This window comes from Ranitomeya variabilis, chromosome 3, assembly GCF_051348905.1.
Source record: "Ranitomeya variabilis isolate aRanVar5 chromosome 3, aRanVar5.hap1, whole genome shotgun sequence".
Taxonomy (NCBI): Eukaryota; Metazoa; Chordata; class Amphibia; order Anura; family Dendrobatidae; genus Ranitomeya; species Ranitomeya variabilis.
This window is the reverse complement of record NC_135234.1, coordinates 321962078-321982437: the sequence shown is the minus strand read 5'-3', so window position 1 is coordinate 321982437 and position 20360 is coordinate 321962078. Positions and strand designations below refer to the sequence as shown.

Sequence of the window (20360 nt, the reverse complement as noted above, 5' to 3'; positions counted from 1 at the left end):
TCTAAACATATCCTTCCCAATTAGGATCCTAATGACCTGCCAAATAGAGGAAAATATTGATTAGGGTCAATTTGGGTATTTTTAGGGCAAGATCATCAATCATCTACACTCATTAAGTAATCACCTATGGGTCTCCCAAGAGGAATTCCACGGCCTGACACGGCACACTAGCACTGCAGACAGATTGGCACTTTTGTCTGGGACTACATCTCGTTAGTGGGGCTATACGATATGTTGCCTGCTACCTTTCAAGACTTGCCCTGGTTTACGCATTGCGAACCTCTCATGTTTTAGATAAGAGGAGGATTACTTGGTACGAGAGCCTTAATCGCTTTTAAGGTTTATAGATATGATGAATACTTTTAATCAGTAAAAAGGTAATTTTTGCTTATTCTGTCATTTTGATGTCTGTAAAGTGCTGTAGAATTAATGGCGCTATAACAAATTCTACAATTTTTTTATCTTTTAATTCACAAATACATTAAAATATTTTAAATATTTTAAAGTTAAAGCTATGAATATTTTCAGTGTACTCTTTACTAACAGAAGACTCGTCTTCCAGTTTTAAAGCCATAGCAACAAAAAGGCAAATAAGTGACTATTCTAGTTAGGCTGGTTTAACGGCCTTAAGGGCTAAGCCAATTACTAACACCACAAAGCTAGTTCTACACACTTCACTGTGCAAACTGAAAAACTACATATTTAGGGCTCATTCAGACATTCATGAAAAATGGTCCAATATCGAGCTGCAATGTACGGACTGGCTGCTGGTCTCCTGACCCGAGTGTGACAGCTTCCTAGAAAGTCCAGTTTGTGCATTAGCAGTCCATGCTGGGACAGATTGGCACAGACGTCGGAATGAGCCTTTAGCTAGGTGTAGAAATTTTATATACATGATGACATAGCTATGGATAGACAGTACATATACATGATGACATTGCAATCGGTAGGCAGTGCATACACAAGACCTCATAGCTAGGGGTAGACAGTGGATATTCATGATCACATAGCTAGGGGATAGACAATTTATATACATGATGACATAGCTATTGGTACACAATTTATAGACATGGCCTCATAGCTAGGGGTACACAATTTATATACATGGCCACACAGCTAGGGGTAGATAAGATGCACTGGGATACTCAAACAAAGCGTCACCACACAGGAAGTAGGGACAAAAATGCAATAGCAGTTAGATGGTGTAGTTAGGGAACAGTAAGGCATTTTTAAGGCAAGCATATTACATGTTCGTTTAGATTATGGCACTAAATAGATAGGGATTTAGATTAAAATGTATTTGACCTTTGAACCACCCCTTTAACATCAATCCTTTTAATTTAGGGAGAACATTATTTAACGCGGGTATAGATATAGAAGTGCTCTAACATTCACAAAAACCCATACCTTTAAGTCTTGGCAGGTGCACCGTGTAGATAGATTTTCCACCCTCAGGCGATACATTGTGCGCACTGGAGGTCCAAACTTCTCAGGGACATTTTTGCGATAGCCGTAGCCATCTGAAGGCACAAAGAGAAAGACATTGTCAGAAGTTAATGTTAAATATATGCCAAGGCTGTTTGATCCCATTTTTCAAAAAATCAAATGAGAGTCAACTAACACTCCACTCTGTCACCCAGAAATTCTTCCATAAACCCCCATCTGTCCCACATCTCACAGTAAGAACTGCTGGTTACTGGTACAGGTTGCACAGCCATGATTACTTACCCACCCAGCGTCCCCCGTCTAAGTAGGTATCCTAGTGGCAGCAGTTAAAAATTAGGGGCTTAAAATATCCAAAATTATAAGTAAATTAGGAACAAAAATTGAAATAAAAGTATTTCAAATTACAGCAGTTGCTAAAAAAATAAAAATAAAAAAGCAAAAGCCAACTACTTCACTAGACAGAATGCTACACAGGTCGCTAATCTAACATCGCATGTATATTTCACTGTATTAACACTTATGTCAGATCTGGCAATCACATGATTTCTGGACATCTTCCAAGCATAGCAGAGCTGTTCACCTCTTATGGGACATATGTATATAAAGTATGGTTTTTATAAAGTAAAAAAGACAACAATTTTTTAAATTAATTATTCTTTTTTCAAAAAGCCCACTCCTGGGCAAAAAAAATGTAATTAGTCTGAAAAGGACAGGAAACACAAAGAGGTTAAGTGTTTTTCACATACCAAAGCCAGCATGAATGCTGAAATTATTTATTTATTTAACACCCAAGAGTTCATAAAGAAGATATGGAAAAGCGTGCTGCTGTGGAGGGTACTGAGAAACCGAATTACTGGGAAGACTAATTCTACTTTCTTGGGTTGCCCTCCGTGACAGCACCACAGGAGAAATGCCAAATAAACATAATAAGAGGGACAACTGTGTGGAGATCTTTTCTCTAGAAAGTAAGGTCTTAGCAGACATTAAGTTTAGTCTGCTTTTAGAAAAGGTATGGAAGATGACAATTTGGTTGCAAATCTGCTCAAAGCAGGCACTAGTTCTTTGGCCCACGTGACAGATTTCGCTTTGGTGGAATGAGCTTTCAATTTTTTTTTTCTGGAGAAGATACAGTACCTTGGAAAAGTATTCATACTCTGAAATTTTTCACAATTACACCCACAGACTTTAATTTTTTAATTTCTTTTTATATGTGATTTATCAACACAATGTAGCAAGTATTTGATGCATAAAGTAAATGATACAAGGTTTTCTAAAAATTTTAAACATATAAATCTGAAAATTGTGACGTGCATTTGTATTCAGCCTCGAGTCAATACTTTGTAGAGTCACCTTTCACTGCAAGTCTTTTGGGGTAGGTCTCTATCAGGATTTACACTGACTGGGCCATTCACACACATGAATATGCGCTTTGATCCAAACCATTCCACTGTAGCTCCGGCTGTATGTTTAGGGTCCTTGTCCTGTTGGAAGGTGAAATATCACCTTTCAAGACACAGCATTTGAACTTAGTTAACCAGATGTCTATTTTCAGTAAGCCAGGAGGAATAGACTTATCTATTTGTTGAGTTTGGAATTCATGTGTTTGTTCTTTGGCTGGTCAAGAAAACACAGACTTTTGTTCGTATAAGCCTATAATATTGACTTTTAAGTTGACATTTGTTGTTCTGCTGTTATCCTGGATGACAGAGAAGCCGGGTAATTGAACAATGATGTCTGCTAATATGTTGATTACACAATGTCCAGGCCAGCTAGCTTGCTGACTTGCAAAACAGAGGAGTAAAAACTGTGCAAATTGATTAAATAGTCAAACAATGCGAGTTAATCTCATTACATCTTCCTCTTGACCCCTGGATACTAGCTTGAAGTACAACAGTTGTGAGTTATATAAGTGGGATATGCCTATAACAATATACATCCAGACAGCCAAGAGATCCAAAGAACCAGAGACTCTTCATAAAACCACTGCGAGAAACTCTACAGGATAGCTAACAGATTAAAGCTCCATCATGAGGGACACAGATTTGACATTCTTCAGTATGCTATCTTAGATGGACTGTCCGCTTCCTAAGCTTATCGTTACCTCCTCTCTGTGCATGCTACAGGTGGGGGTAGTCGGTCCTGGAAGCTCTGAAATCACAGCTGCTCTTATCCCGGGAGAGTCAGCGGAAGGGTGAGACTATTTTTTCAACGTCTTGGGTATTTTGCTGGGACTATGTTATTTGCCAGTTTTGTGAATCAATAAAAGTATTGCCATACTGTTTTACACTCACCCTGTGTTGTCCGAGTACTATTACACCCACGGGGAAAGGAGAGCGAGCGCTCGGTGGGATGATTTGTGGTCCATGCAGTTTCGAGCAACCACTGACCCCCTCATCTCCGCAACGCAAAATTCTCAAGTCTTTTGCAGCCTCTTACAGGTTTTCATCCAGTATTGCTTTATTTTAAGTTTCATTCATTTTCCCATTAACTCTGACCAGCTTTCCTGTCCCTGCATACCCATAGCATGATGTTTCCACCACCATAATTGACAGTGGGGATTGTGTTTACAGGGTGATGTGCACTTAGTTTTCAGTAACACAGTTTTGGATTTAGCCCAAAAGGTCTACTTTGGGCATATGAAAAATCACAAGCTTCAGCCACAAAAAGTGAACGATTTTTAACTACTTTTCATTAGAGTCTCCATTTTTTCCATCCATGTGCTATTTTTTTTTCCACCTCATTTTAAAGAAACAAGCTTACTTTTGTCCAAAAACATAAAACGTTACCGGTTTGCTCACCTGACTGCAAACGCACCAATTTCTCCAAAACAATCAAATCCACATCCATTGGCTTTGGCAGGCTCCAGAAGTGCACTGAAGTTTATTTTTCCCCCTTAACTACTTCCTGGGACACTTGCAGGTTTCCAGTGTCATTTCAAGTTGAATCCACAAAAAGATAAGATGCCACACGGATGTACATTGTGGGATCCGGTTTTTCATTTTTTGGACACCAACTCACTTACATGAGCGAGTCTCACCAACTATACGCAGAAAGGTAGTGCACACGCTGCAAGCTCTTTTCTCACGAATGCTGGAACTGAAAAAAAACCAAAATCGTTCATCTGAATAGCCCTATTAAATAATATGGGTTAGTGTGCTGCCATATTAAAAATCAAAAAGACACACGTCCGATTTATAGGCTTGTCTGCATGAGCCCTTAGAGGCCTCACAGATGGATTTTTATTTTGAATCCGGTTTTCAGTAGTACTCTTAGAATCTTTTCGCCTTTGCTAAATCCCCAATATTGGGGAAAAGCAGCAAAGGAATTCCAGGAATGTGGCGCAAAAGGGGATATCATCATAAATAAGAGTGGCAAAGCAATGTTACTCCAATCAGGGGTATTTTAACAATAAGTTGTCCGTATTATGGTCACGTATGAATGGACAGACAATACAAAGAATGCTTTTTTAAAAAAAAAAAAAAAAAATAAAGGTCTTTCACATCGTCTTGCGATTGAACTTTAGAATATTTATTTGGTTAGCGTTACATCTCTTGAACAGATCCCCTGCCAATCAATAAATAACAGAAAAACTTTAAAACTCTAAAAGAAACCTATTAGATATACAAACCACAAAGTTTGTATCCAGATGGATTACACGATGTAATAGAACAAACTTCGTATACATATACAGTTCACTTCAACTGTGAGAAATAATCTTAAAAAAAAAAAAAAATCCAAAAAACCCACAATTTTTACATAATTAATTTACATTTTAGTGCATGAAATAATTATTTGATACAATAGAAAAACATAACTTAATATTTGGTACAGAAACTATTGCTTGTAATTACAGAGGTCAGACATTTCCTGTAGTTCTTGACCAAGTTTTCTCACACTGCAGCAGGGATTTTGGCCCACTCCTCCATACAGATCTTCTCTAGATCTTTCAGGTTTCAGGGCTGTCGCTGGGCAACATTGAGCTTCAGCTTCCTCCAAAGATTTTCTATTGGGTTTATGTCTGGAGACTGGCTAGGCCACTCCAGGACCTTGAAATGCTTCTTACAGAGCCACTGCTTAGTTGCCCTGGCTATGTGATTTGGGTCATGGAAGACCCAGCCACAACCCATCTTCAATGCTCTTACTAGGGGATGGAGGTGCAGATGTCCTGTCTCATTTGAGGAAATGCACCCTCAAAGTATACCGTTTCCAACACCTTGCTTCACAGTTGAGACGGTGTTCTTGGGGTTGCACAAATCCTTCTTTCTCCTAACAGTGAGAGTTGAGTTGATGACAAAAAGTTCTATTTTGGTCACATCTAACTACATAACCTTCTCTGGATCATCCAGATTGTCATTGACGAACGGGCCTGGACATGTGCTGGCATGAGCAGGGGGACCTTGCGTGCCCTGCAGGATTTTAATCCATGATGGCATAAGGGGTTACTAAGAGTAATATTTGTGACTGTGGCCCCAGCTCTCTTCAGGTCATTGACCAGGTCTTCCCATGTAGTTCTGGGCCGATTCCTGTCCTTTCTCAGAATCATCCTTACCCCACGAGAAGAGATCTTGCATGGAGCCCCAGACTTTAGGAAATTTTACAGTCATCTTGTGTTTCTCCCAAATTCTAATTGTGCAAACAGTTGTTGCTTTCTCACCATCTGCTTGCCTATTGTCCTGTAGCCCATCTCAGCCTTGTGTAGGTCTACAATTTTGTTTCTAGTGTCCTTAGACAGCTTCTTGGTCTTGGCCATAGTGGAGAGGTTGGAGTGATTGTGTGGACAGGTGTCTTTTATACAGGTAATGAGTTCAAACAGCTGCAATACATGTAATGAGTGCAGATTAGGAGGGCTTCTTAAAGAAAAACTAACAGGTCTGTGAGAGCCAGAATTCTTGCTGGTTGGAAGGTGATCAAATACTTATTTCATGCAAAAAAATGCAATTCAATTTTTTTATTTAAAAATCATGCAATGTATTTTTCTGGATTTATTTTTTAGATTCTGTCTCTCATAGTTGAAGTGTACCTACGATAAAAATTACAGACCTCTCCATTCTTTGTAGGTGGGGAAAACTTGCAAAATTGGCAGTTTATCAAATACTTATTTTTCCCCCTGTATATGCATTTCCATTGCGCTTGGTTCCATATAGTAGCATGCTTACATGTCTTTGCGTGGAGGCATTTAAATGAACAACTCTTTCCATATTTAGAGCCGTCTGAGCTTCCGTAGAACTGTTATACAACCCCTGGCAAAAATTATGGAATCACCGGCCTTTGAGGATGTTCATTCGGTTGTTTAATTTTGTAGAAAAAAAAGGAGATCACAGATATTGCACAAAACTGAAGTAATTTCAAATGTTAACTTTCTGGCTTAAAGAAACACTAAAAAATCAAGAACAAAAAATGTGGTAGTCAGTAATGGTTACTTTTTTAACCAATCATAGGGGAAAAAAAATTATGGAATCACTCAATTCTGAGGAAAAAAATATGGAATCATGAAAAAACAAACAAAAAAAACACCCCAAAACATCACTAGTATTTTGTTGCACCACCTCTGGCTTTTATAATGGCTTGCAGTCTCTGAAACATGGACTTAATGAGTGTCAAACAGTACTCTTCATCAATCTGGCTCCAACTTTCACTGATTGCTATTGCCAGATCAGCTTTGCCGGTTGGAGCCTTGTCATGGACCAATTTCTTCAACTTCCACCAAAGATTTTCAATTGGCTTGAGATGCGGACTATTTGCAGGCCATGACATTGATCTTATGTGTCTTTTTTCAAGGAATGTTTTCACAGTTTTTGCTCTATGGCAGGATGCATTATCATCTTGAAAAATTATTTCATCATCCCCAAACATCCTTTCAATTGATGGGATAAGAAAAGTGTCCAAAATATCAACAGAAACTTGTGCATTTATTGAAGATGTAATGACAGCCATCTCCCCAGTGCCTTTACCTGACATGCAGTCCCATATAATCAATGACTGTGGAAATTTGCATGTTCTCTTCAGGCAGTCATCTATATAAATATCATTGGAACGGCACCAAACAAAAGTTCCAGCATCATCACCTTGCTCAATGCAGATTCGTGATTCATCACTGAATATGACTTTCATCCAGTCATCCACAGTCCACGACTGCTTTTCCTTAGCCCATTGTAACCTTGTTTTTTTCTGTTTAGGTGTTAATGATGGCTTTCGTTTAGCTTTTCTGTATGTAAATCCCATTTCCTTTAGGCGGTTTCTTACAGTTAGATCACAGAAGTTGACTCCAGTTTCCACCCATTCGTTCATTTGTTTTGTTGTGCGTTTCCTGTTTTGGAGACGTAATGCTTTAAGTTTCCAGTCTTGACGCTTTGATGTCTTCCTTGGTCTACCAGTACGTTTGCCTTTAACAACCTTCCCATGTTTGTATTTATTCCAGATATTAGACACAGCTGACTGTGAACAACCAACATCTTTTGCAACATTGCGTGATGATTTACCCTCTTTTAAGAGTTTGATAATCCTCTCCTTTGTTTCAATTGACATCTCTCGTGTTGGAGCCATGATTCATGTCAGTCCACTTGGTGCAACAGCTCACCAAGGTGTGATCACTCCTTTGTAGATGCAGACTAAGGAGCAGATCTAATTTGATGCATTTCTTATTTTTGGGTGATTCCATAATTTTTTCCCTCAGAATTGAGTGATTCCATAATTTTTCCCCTATGCTTGGTTAAAAAAAAGTAACCATTACTGACTACCACATTTTTTGTTCTTGATTTCTTTTAGTGTTTCTTAAAGCCAGAAAATTGCCATTTGAAATGACTGTAGTTTTGTGCCATGTCTGTGATCTGCTTTTTTTCTACAAAATTAAACAACTGAATGAACATTCTCCAAGGCCGGTGATTCCATAATTTTTGCCAGGGGTTGTATACAGGTTTATTTGCACACATCATTTTAGATTTATATCTTCGTTACATTTCATTTTACATTTCGCACAATGTTATACTATGTACTTATTGCTGTCTACTTTTTTATTTTTTTATTTACTGATGTAGGATGTATGATTTATTATTTATATGTTCATTGTGGTTGACTATCAAGAGACCTTGGATAAAACACCGTATGTATTTTGTCAGTCATCTGCTCCACACCTTTTCAGTTAGGGAGAGTATAAGAGGGTTCGACTTTACATTTTATTTGATGACACTTAATGAAAGCTGTTCAAACCAAAACATGTGTTTTTAATCATTCTTGTCAAAATTTTTATTATTATAACCTCGATTGGAGTAACATCGCTTTGCCAGTGCTATTTTTAATTGTATCACCTATTGATGTGTAAGTGACACGTTCCAGGTCTTCTTTTGCTGCTATTTAATCGCTGGAACTTCATGGGAGGAACTTTCTACAATCCACCAGGTCAGCCGCAATCCACGATATATCAGATACCACACCTAGCTTTTTGCCTAAGTCAGCACAACTTAACCAGTGCAATTTTTCTCTCCCGATTTATTGATTACCTATTTACTGTGCTTAGATAGCACCCCTTTTCTCCCCTGTCCTAAGGGAAATCCGTTTCCACTAATATTGGGGAAAATAGATTTTGATTCTTCCTTCAGGAAATTGACTGTTACAGATAATTGAGGATAATGCCACGCACATCCAAGGAGTGGAATTCTTCTTCTTTACAAATCTGATAAGTTTTGAATAAAGGAGGGCATCATTTTTAAGATATGTAGAAATCCGATACCTCCTTAGGAAGGATGGGGACAGAATGAGAACAATTTAATCATCTAATACTTTCAAATAGGTTTCTTTCATAGAGAAAGACCGTAGTTCACTTACTCTTTCAGTTGTGATAGCTACTGGGAAATTCACCTTCCAAGTAGAGATGAAGAATTTTCAAGTGGAATTGAATTCTACAAAAAAAAAAAAAAAAAAAAATCCACATTTGCAGGAAATGCAGATTTGTTGCAATTTGCTTCCACAAAAATTCAGCAGCCGTTGGCCAGATTTTCTGAAGTTTGCACACATCTGAAAGTGAGCTGAGCTGGAGCGATTCGAGGGCAAGGCACCTCCTGCTCAAATTCATGACGAGCGGCGGCATACCTGATGCCACAATTCTTACTCCGTTCCACGATTGGAGTAGGTTTTGTGGCAAGGCATACACTGAGGCTCATGCTACTTGTCCGATAGTCCTAATTCATTAAGAGCTGCATGCCCATGAAAGATTATATAGCAGACAGTCTATAAAAAGGCTCCATCAAACCGTTCAGGTGACCAAGTAGGCACAGGCTTTTTTTTATTGGTAAAAAACATGGTGATCTCAGACCATGTATTGACTACCGGGAGCTTAACAAAAACTACTGTAGAAATCAGTAACCTCTGCCACTCATCCATGATCTCTGTATCCTGCACATTGGTTCACAACAAAAATCTCAGAAGTGCATAGAACCTAATCTAGATTAGGCCTCATTCAGACGGACGTCTGTTTCACATACATGTTCTATCTGTATGTTTCTTGGATAGAACATGTAACCGATATAATTTATGCTGCTGTGTATATGTTCATGCAAAAATCAGAGATATATCCACTTTTTGTCGGACGCATGAATTAAACATGCCAATACAAGGCTGTGGGCCCATGACAAACAGAGCACAAGGATAGTATCCATGTTAAACATGGCAAAGGATAGGAAAGGATTTGAAAAATTTATTTATGCGGGAAAAATACTGATGAAACATGGATGATAAATAGATCCAAAAACACTTTTGCCACAAGTAAAAAATTTTTTTACATGAAAAATAATAGATGTATGAATGAGGCTTTAGAGAAGGAAATTTGTGGAAAATAGAATTTAATATTCCAGAGAGACACTAAGTATCTTGTGTCTTTTGAACCAAGCAATACACTGGCTGATTTCAATATTTTGTCAATTACCCACTCAGAGATATAAGTGGTCAATATGGGGTTGTCTATCTGAATGATATTTTGATTTATTCACCTTATAGTGCGTTACATATCCGATATATGTACTGTGCTCCAAAGGCGCAGACAATTCATTACTTTGCTAAACTTGAAAAATGTGTCTTTTGGTTCAAAAAATAAATTTCCTGTGAGGATAATTTGTCCACTACAGGTTTCCGAATAAACTCCTTAAGGTTGCAAGCTATGAAGGAGTGGGTGCAATGCAAGTATCTAAATGCCTTGCAGCGTACCAAACTATCAGAAAATTATTAATTTTACCATGATTGCCAAACCACTGATAAAATAGTTAAGCACAAACCCACTTCACAAACATAAAAATACTACCGATGTAGGCAATGGTCAAAGAAGCAGTCCAAACACTTCTACAGTACCTTGTGAAAGTAATCGGCCCCCTGGAACTTTTCAACCTTTTCCCACATATCATGCTTCAAACATAAAGATACCAAAAGTAAATTTTTGGTGAAGAATCAACAAGTGGAACACAATTGTGAAGTTGAACGAAGTGTATTAGTTATTTTAAATTTCTGTTGATATTCAAAAACTGAAAAGTGGGACGTGCAATATTATTCGGCCCCTTTACTTTCAGTGCAGCAAACTCACTACAGAAGTTCATTGTGGATCTCTGAATGATCCAATGTTGTCCTAAATGCCTAATGATGATAAATATACTCCACCTGTGTGTAATCAAGTCTCCTGCTCTGTGATAATCTCAGGGTTCTGTTTGGAGCACAGAGAGCATCATGAAGACCAGGGAACACAACAGGCAGGTCCGTGATACTGTTGTTGAGAAGTTTAAAGCCGGATTTGGATACAAAATGATTTCAAAAACTTTAACCCCTTTATGACCTCGGACGGGATAGTACGTCCGAGGTCAGAAGCCCCGCTTTGATGCGGGGTCCGGCGGTGAGCCCGCATCGAAGCCGGGACATGTCAGCTGTTTTGAACAGCTGACATGTGCCCGTAATAGGCGCGGGCAGAATCGCGATCTGCCCGCGCCTATTAACTAGTTAAATGCCGCTGTCAAACGCAGACAGCGGCATTTAACTACCGCTTCCGGCCGGGTGGCCGGAAATGAGCGCATCGCCGACCCAGTCACATGATCGGAGGTCGGCGATGCTTCTCCATTGTAACCATAGAGGTCCTTGAGACCTCTATGGTTACTGATCGCCGGTAGCTGTGAGCGCCACCCTGTGGTCGGCGCCCACAGCACACCTGCAATTCTGCTGCATAGCAGCGAACATTAGATCGCTGCTATGTAGCAGAGGCGATCGGGTTGTGCCTGCTTCTAGCCTCCTATGGAGGCTATTGGAGCATGGCAAAAGTAAAAAAAAAAAAAAATATATATATATAAAAGTTTAAATCACTCCCCTTTCGCCCCATTCAAAATAAGTCAATAAAAAAATCAAATCTACACATATTTGGTATCGCCGCGTTCAGAATCGCCCGATCAATAAAAAAAAGGATTAACCTGATCGCTAAACAGCGTAGCGAGAAAAAATTTCGAAACGCCAGAATTACGTTTTTTTGGTCGCCGCGACATTGCATTAAAATGCAATAACGGGCGATCAAAAGAACGTATCTGCACCGAAATGGTATAATTAAAAACGCCAGCTCGGCACGCAAAAAATAAGCCCTCAACCAACCCCAGATCATGAAAAATGTTAACGCTACGGATATCGGAAAATGGCGCAATTTTTTTTTTTTTTTTTAAGCAAAGTTTGGAATTTTTTTTCACCACTTAGATAAAAAAGAACCTAGTCATGTTAGGTGTCTATGAACTCGTACTGACCTAGAGAATCATAATGGCAGGTCAGTTTTAGCATTTAGTGACCTAGCAAAAAAGCCAAACAAAAATCAAGTGTGAGGTTGCACTTTTTTGCAATTTCACCACACTTGGAATTTTTTTTCCCGTTTTCTAGTACACAACATGCTAAAACCAATGATGTCGTTCAAAAGTACAACTCGTCTCGCAAAAAATAAGCCCTCACATGGCCATATGGACGGAGAAATAAAAAAAGTTATGGCTCTGGGAAGGAGGGGAGCGAAAAACGAACACGGATAAACGGAAAATCCCAAGGTCATGAAGGGGTTAAACATCCAAGGAGCGAGCACTGTGCAAGCGATTATATTGAAATGGAAGGAGTATCATACCACTGCAAATCTACCAAGACCCGGCCATCCCTCTAAACTTTCAACTCAAACAAGGAGAAGACTGATCAGAGATGCAGCCAAGAGGCCCATGATCAATCTGGATGAACTGCAGAGATCTACAGCTGAGGCAGGACAGTCTGTCCATAGGACAACAACCAGTCGTACATTGCACAAATCTGGCCTTTATGGAAGAGTGGTAAGAAGAAAGCCATTTCTCAAAGATATCCATAGAAAGGGTCATTTAAAGTTTGCAACAAGCCACCTGGGAGACACACCAAACATGTGAAGAAGGTGCTCTGGTCAGATGAAACTAAAATCGAACTTTTTGGCAACAATCCAAACGATATGTTTGGTGTAAAGGCAACACAGCTAATCACCCTGAACACACCATCCCCACTGTCAAACATGATGGTGGCAGCACCATGGTTTGGGCCTGCTTTTCTTCAGCAGGGACAGGGAAGATGGTTAAAATTGATGGGAAGATGGATGGAGCCAAATACAGGACCATTCTTGAAGAAAACCTGTTGGGAGTATGCAAAAGACCCAAGACTGGGACAGAGATTTCTCTTCCAGCAAGATAATAATCCCAAACATAAGGCAAAATCTACAATGGAATGGTTCACAAATAAACGTATTCAGGTGTTAGAAAGGACAAGTCAAAGTCCAGACCTCAATCCAATCGAGAATCTGTGGAAAGAGCTGAAAACTGCTGTTCACAAATGATCTCCATCAAACCTCACTGAGCTCGAGCTGTTTGCTAAGGAAGAATGGGCAAGAATTTCAGTCTCTCGATGTACAAACCTGATAGAGACATACCCCAAGCGACTTGCAGCTGTAATCGCAGCAAAAGGCGGCCCAGCAAAGTATTAAGTTAAAGGGGCCGAATAATATTGCACGCCCCACTTTTCAGTTTTGGAATTTCCACAAAAATTTAAAATAACCAATAAATTTCATTATACTTCACAATTGTGTTCCACTTGTTGTAGATTCTTCACCAAAAATTTATGTTTGGTATCTTTATGTTTAAAGCATGATATGTGGGAAAAGGTTGAAAAGTTCCAGGGGGCTGAATACTTTCGCAAGGCACTGTATAAGATGAAAGTAGTAGATTGCACTTTACACCAAACACAATCTAAAAATCCTCCAGAATGTCTCTCCATATTTACCGTATATACTCGAGTATAAGCCGACGCGAGTATAAGCCGACCCCCCTAATTTTGCCACAAAAAACTGGGAAAACTTATTGACTAGAGTATAAGCCTAGGGTGGAAAATGCAGCAGCTACCGGTGAATTTCAAAAATAAAAATAGATGCTCCATACCGTTCATTATGGCCCCATAGATGCTCCATATAAAGCTGTGCCACATATAATGCTCTGCACCGTTCATTATGGCCCCATAGATGCTCCACATAAAGCTGTGCCATATATAATGCTCTGCACCGTTCATTATGGTCCCATAAATGCTCCATAGAAAGCTGTGCCATATATAATGCTCTGCACCGTTCATTATGGTCCCATAAATGCTCCACATAAAGCGGTGCCATATATAATGCTCTGCACCGTTCATTATGGTTCCATAGATGCTCCATAGAAAGCTGTGCCATATATAATGCTCTGCACCGTTCATTATGGCCCCATAGATGCTCCATAGAAAGCTGTGCCATATATAATGCTCTGCACCGTTCATTATTGCCCCATAGATGCTCCATATAAAGCTGTGCAATATATAATGCTGCTGCAATAAAAAAAAAATAAAAAAAAAAAATGACATACTCCCCTCTCTTGCTGCCCGCAGCTCCTCAGCATCCCGTCTCGGCGTCTCTCCACACTGACTGTTCAGGCAGAGGGCGGCGCGCAGATTAGTACGTCATCACGCCCTCTGACCTGAACAGTTAGAGCAAGAGGACGCGGAAGACAGAGCGGCGCCTGGCGTGTGGAACGCGGACAGGTAAATATGACATACTTACCTGCTCCCGGCATCCCTGGCTCCTTATCCCGGACAGCTGGTCTCCGGGTGCCGCAGCCTCTTCCTCTGTCAGCGGTCACCATTACCGTCATTAGAGAAATGAATATGCGGCTCCACCCCTATGTGAGTGGAGTCCATATTCATAACTTTAATGAGCGGTCCCACGTGACCGCTGAACAGGGGACGAGCTGCGGCACCGAAGACCGTGAAACGGGCAGGGGGAGCGCCAGGAGCACCGGGACTAGGTGAGTATGCGACAGTCCTCTCTCCCCCTCACCCGCCGACCCCACCGCCGATCATGACTCGAGTATAAGCCGAGAGGGGCACTTTCAGCCCAAAAATTTGGGCTGAAAATCTCGGCTTATACTCGAGTATATACGGTATTTATTTTTTAAGGGTAGTGGGTATGTTGTTAATTACTATAAATGTTATAACTTCTGTAAACAAGCGGCACATACTATTTGTTGTTAGATTCAATCTACAAAAACAACTGTATCCAGATGACAGCAATAATCTAAATAATTCAACAGGTTATTTGGTGTAAAAAAATGTTATCCTTCTATATTATTTCAAAACACTCTTTCGGTGATCCCTTTGCATTTCCGTTCATACCGCACCCACACACACACATAATACACCATTTGAAAGGGAAAACCTGCCCCCTTCAGCCAGAAAATAGCCAAACAAACCACACATCCACGATGTGATCACAAATTACACTTTGAACATTAATTTTCATAAACCTGCAGTAAAGAAAAAAGACCTGCAGGTGGCATCACACTACCCCAAAGGACAATACCACAAAGCTGGACAGTCATTGAAAAGTCTGTCTTCTTTCTAAGGTTGCAGCTTATTGGTGACCTGGAGTCACCTCTGGTTCCAAGTCAGAAACTGCAGTGTTTACATAACTCAGACTGTACATTATTTTCCGATGGAAGAGATTGGTGGAAACAACCTTGCAAAAATTGGAAAAAAAAAAATCCAACTGTAGGGAAAAAGGTAAAATCTGCAGATATTACTTTTTTTTTTTTTTTTTAAAGGGATATTCCCAATTCTTATACAATGGTGTAAATACGCTCAGTTATAGGGTAAAGTCTCCATCATTTTTACTGTCAAAGTGGCACTGCTGTACAGGGAGCTGCTCCGTTCACATACATAGGGCTGTGTTGCACTTCCCTACACTGCAGAGAGATGGCGGTGTGGCAGTGGAGGGGAAAATTGGGGGGGGGGGGGGAGCTCCTTTAGGTAAGGAGACACACCGTAAAATCCTTTTCTCCGAGCCAATCATTGGGGGACACAGGGCCATGAGTGTTATGCTGCTGCCACTAGGAGAACACTAAGTAAACACAGAAAGAATAACTCCTCCCCTGCAGTATACATCCTCCTGCTGGTTCTCAGTGAACCAGTTCGGTAACAAAGCAGTAGGAGCTTAATATTTAACAAGGATGAACTATGTCAAAACCCAATTTAACTCAACAAAAACCAAAGCCAATAGGCTAACAGGGTGGTTGCTGTGTCCCCCAATGATTGGCTCGGAGAAAAGGATTTAACGGTGAGTACACAAAAATCTCCTTTTCTCCTACGCCTCATTGGGGGCCACAGGACCATGGGACGTCCTAAAGCAGTCCCTGGGTGGGAAACAATTAACTTGTAGATTGTGAGCCTTCGCGGGCAGGGTCCTCACTCCTCCTGTACCAGTTATGACTTGTATTGTTTAACCCCTTAGTGACAGAGCAAAATTTTTAAAATCTGACCAGTGTCACTTTATGTGGTAATAACTCTGCAACGCTTCAACAAATCCCAGTGATTTTGAGATTGTTTTTTCATGACACATTATACTTTATGATAATGGTAAATTAAGGTCAATATGTTTTGTGTTTATTTATAAAAAATATCAAAAAATTTGAGAAAAATGTTAAAAAATTAGCAATTTTCAAAGTTTGAATGATTATCCCTTTAATCCAGATGGTCATACCACAGCAAACCATTAATAAATAACATTTCCCACATGTCTGCTTTACATCAGCACCATTTGTAAAATGTTCTTTTATTTTATTAGCATTTTAGGAGGTAAAAATGTAGCAGCAATTTTTCATTTTTTCAAGGAAATTTACAGCATTTATTTTTTTAGGGACCTATCCATGTTTGAAGTGACTTTAGGGGTCTCATATATTGGGAAACCCCCAAACGTGATACCATTTTAAAAACAGCACCCCCTGACATATTGAAAACTGTTGTCAGGTAGTTTATTAACCCTTCAGGTGCTTTACAGGAATTAATGCAAAGTGGTATGACAGAAATGAAAATGTGTATTATTTACCACCTAAATGTTGGTAACTTCTGAACAGATTACAACAGCCGACAGACTCTAAGGCCGCTATTTGGTCGTGAATTGCCATCGCAAACATCCGGACCACACAATCATGATCTGAGGGCACCAATTGGGATAAAGAGGAAGCCCTCACACTCTTAACCGTTTATAATTATGTAGTCACTACTGACAGCAGCATCTAAGGGGTTAAACAGATATGTACGGTGCCAACACTGATTGTGTCTGATGCAGTAAGTTGTCAGCTATTGTGTACAGCCGATGGCTGCTGGATTGTCACCTGTATGTGGAGGCTATTCTCTTATATCTCAAGTCAGTTAAAAGACGTATTGGCTGTCATTAAGGGGCTAAGATTATTGTACTTGTTTTTATTATGTATACCCCTCCTCACATGTAAAGCGCCATGGAATAAATGGCGCTATAACAATAAATAATAATAATAATAATAATAATAACTACTGCAATTGCTACTTGCACCCACAAGTTACAGATGCGGCACAGCCGCCTGCAGAATTCGTCTGCCGACGGTTGCATCTGCCGAGGCTTGAGAGTGAATGTGGTAATGTTTTGTAAAGGTATGCAGGCTGGACCAAGTCGCAGCCTTACAAACTTGTGCTGACGAAGCTTGGTGCCGGATGGCCTAAGACGCACCCACTGACCGAGTGGAGTGAGCCTTAATCCCTGCTGGGACAGGAAGACCTCTGACTCGGTAGGACTCTTGAATAGCCGAACGGATCCATTTGGCTATTGTCGCCTTGGAAGCGGGAAACCCTTTCCTCGGTCCTTCCGGGAGCACGATTAGGGCATCTGACCTGCGGAAAGACGCTGTCCGCGAGATGTATCTCCTAAGAGCTCTCACTAAATGCAGTGTGTGAAGGGCCTTCTCGATGCGATGGACTGGTGCCGGACAGAGTGACGGTAAGACAATCTCCTCATTGAGATGAAAAGAGGATACAACTTTCGGTAGAAAAGAGGGGGATGTCCTCAAAACCATCTTATCCTGATGAAAATTCAGGAACGGAACTTGAGAGGACAGAGCCGCCAGCTTGGAGACTCGTCTTATAGAGGTGACCGCAACTAGAAAAGCAACTTTCCATGAAAGAAGAGACAGGGAAACCTCCTGTAGAGGTTCGAAAGGAGCCTGTTGCAAGACTCCGAGGACCAGATTAAGATCCCATGGTTCCAACGGCATCCTATAGGGGGGCGCCCGATGGGAGTCTCCCTGAATAAACGTCTTGACCTGTAATCTGTTGGCAATCCTGCGTTGGAAGAGAACAGACAGGGCTGAGATCTGCCCCTTGAGAGAACTAAGGGCGAGACCCAAGTCCAAACCCGTTTGTAAGAACTCGAGAATGGAAGGGATGGAAAACTATAGAGGAGAACGTCCTCGGTTGCTACACCATGAAAAGAAAGTCTTCCAAGTGCGATGATAGATACACATAGATGTAGGCTTTCGAGCGCTGATCATGGTAGCTATGACTTCTGGAGAGAAACCTGCCTGGGTTAGGACCCAGGGACTCAACGGCCATGCCGTCAAACACAGGACCTCTGAGTTCTGGTGGTAAAAGGGGCCTTGAGATAGCAGATCTGCGCGAATCGGTAATCGCCAGGGAACGTCGGCAGCTAGTTCCGCGTACCACGCCCGGCGCGGCCAATCTGGCGCAATCAAGATTACCGGTACCCTCTCCGCTCTGATTTTCTTGATGACTCTCGGCAGGAGAGGAAGCGGGGGAAATATGTACGGAAGCCGAAAATGATGCCACGGGAGTACAAGAGCGTCTGCCCCGATGGCTGCCGGATCGTGGGACCGAGCCATGAAGTCGGGAACCTTGGAATTCAGCCGTGAGGCCATCAGATCCACGTCTGGGGTTCCCCAACGACAGCAGATCTGGTGGAAGATCTCCGGATGGAGAGACCACTCCCCGGAGTCGAGGCATTGCCGACTGAGGAAGTCTGCCTCCCAATTGTCCACTCCCGGGATGTGAACCACAGAGATCATTGAGCGGTTTTCCTCGGCCCACCGGAGGATGTGGCCTACCTCTGTCATGGCCGCCCTGCTGCGGGTTCCCCCTTGGCGGTTGATGTATGCCACTGCAGTGGCGTTGTCGGACTGAATCCTGATTGGGCAACCTGCTAGGAAGGGATGGAACTGGAGAACTGCAAGCCTGATCGCCCGGATTTCCAAGATGTTGATTGGAAGGCGTGATTCCTGGGGGGACCAGCGGCCCTGGGCAGTGTGATGAAGGAACACCGCTCCCCAGCCTAGAAGACTGGCGTCTGTCGTCACAACCAGCCAGTGTACTGGAAGAAAAGACTTCCCTTTATTCAGGGAGGATTTCAATGTCCACCACCTGAGAGACTGTCTGACTCGCTGGGGAAGGAGGAACCGACAGTCTAGGGAGAACGGGTTCCTGTCCCAAACAGCCAGGAGGGCATGCTGTAGAGGACGGAGGTGTAGTTGGGCAAATGGAACCGCCTCCATAGCTGCTACCATCCTGCCGAGGACTCTCATACTGAAGCGCAGAGAGTGAGAGCAAGGCTGAGAGAGCTTCTGGCTGTAAGACTGAGATCTTTACCGGGGGAAGAAGAACCAACCCCCGGGACGAGTCAAGTATCATTCATAGAAAGGAAATTCGCTGAGCCGGCACTGGGGAAGATTTTTTTAAGTTTATCTTCAAACCCAAGCGAGAAAGGGTATCTATTGTGATGGCCACGGCTTCCTTGCAGGAGCGGAAAGAGAGGCCTTTGAGGAGGATATCGTCTAAATATGGGAGCGCCACCAGTCCTCGGGTGTGGAGTATGGCCACGGCAGCCGCCATGACCTTGGTGAATACCCTGGGAGCGGTGGCGAGGCCGAAGGGCAGAGCAACGAATTGGAAGTGATCTTCCTGAACTGCGAAGCGAAGAAACCTTTGGTGAGAAGGTAAAATAGGAATGTGGAGGTATGCGTCCTGGATGTCTATAGACGCCAGGTACTCGCCTTTTTCCATGGAGGCGATGACAGAACGAAGAGATTCCATCCGGAACCGTCGTACCCTGACGAACTTGTTCAGCAGTTTTAGGTCCAGTATGGGCCGTACTGTACCGTCCTTCTTTGGAACAATGAAGAAGTTTGAATAAAAACCTTGAAACCTTTCGCTTTGAGGGACCGGAATAATAACTCCATCTTTTCTCAGAGAGCTTATAGCTTTGAAGAACTCTGATGCTTTTGCCCTGGGAGGAGAAGACAAGAAAAAACGGTTTGGAGGACGAGATAAGAGATCTATCTTGTATCCGGAGGACACTAGATCGCGGACCCACTCGTCGTGAACGACCGAGAGCCATGCGGCACTGAAGGAAAGCAGGCAGCCGCCTACTTTGAGGGTGTCCCCCGGATACCGCAGGGAGTCATTGTGTGGAAGGTCTGCCCGTTCTGGCGCCTCTGGATCCTGGCTGCCTTGGCCTGCCTCTCCATGAAGGCGAAGGCTTAAAGAGGCCTGTGAACCTCTGTCTCCACGTTGTG

At 41.8% G+C, this 20360-nt stretch overlaps 1 protein-coding gene across 2 annotated transcripts in view; it reads right to left on the bottom strand.

Moving 5' to 3' along the window:
• LOC143815933 (uncharacterized) overlaps window positions 1–20360 on the bottom strand; it is a 61201-nt gene that overhangs the window by 14991 nt on the left and 25850 nt on the right. For both annotated transcript variants that reach the window (XM_077295727.1, XM_077295728.1), the window contains exon 3: window positions 1408–1520. In XM_077295727.1, coding sequence (XP_077151842.1) covers window positions 1408–1520 — 113 coding nt within the window. The remainder of the gene's footprint in view (window positions 1–1407; window positions 1521–20360) is intronic.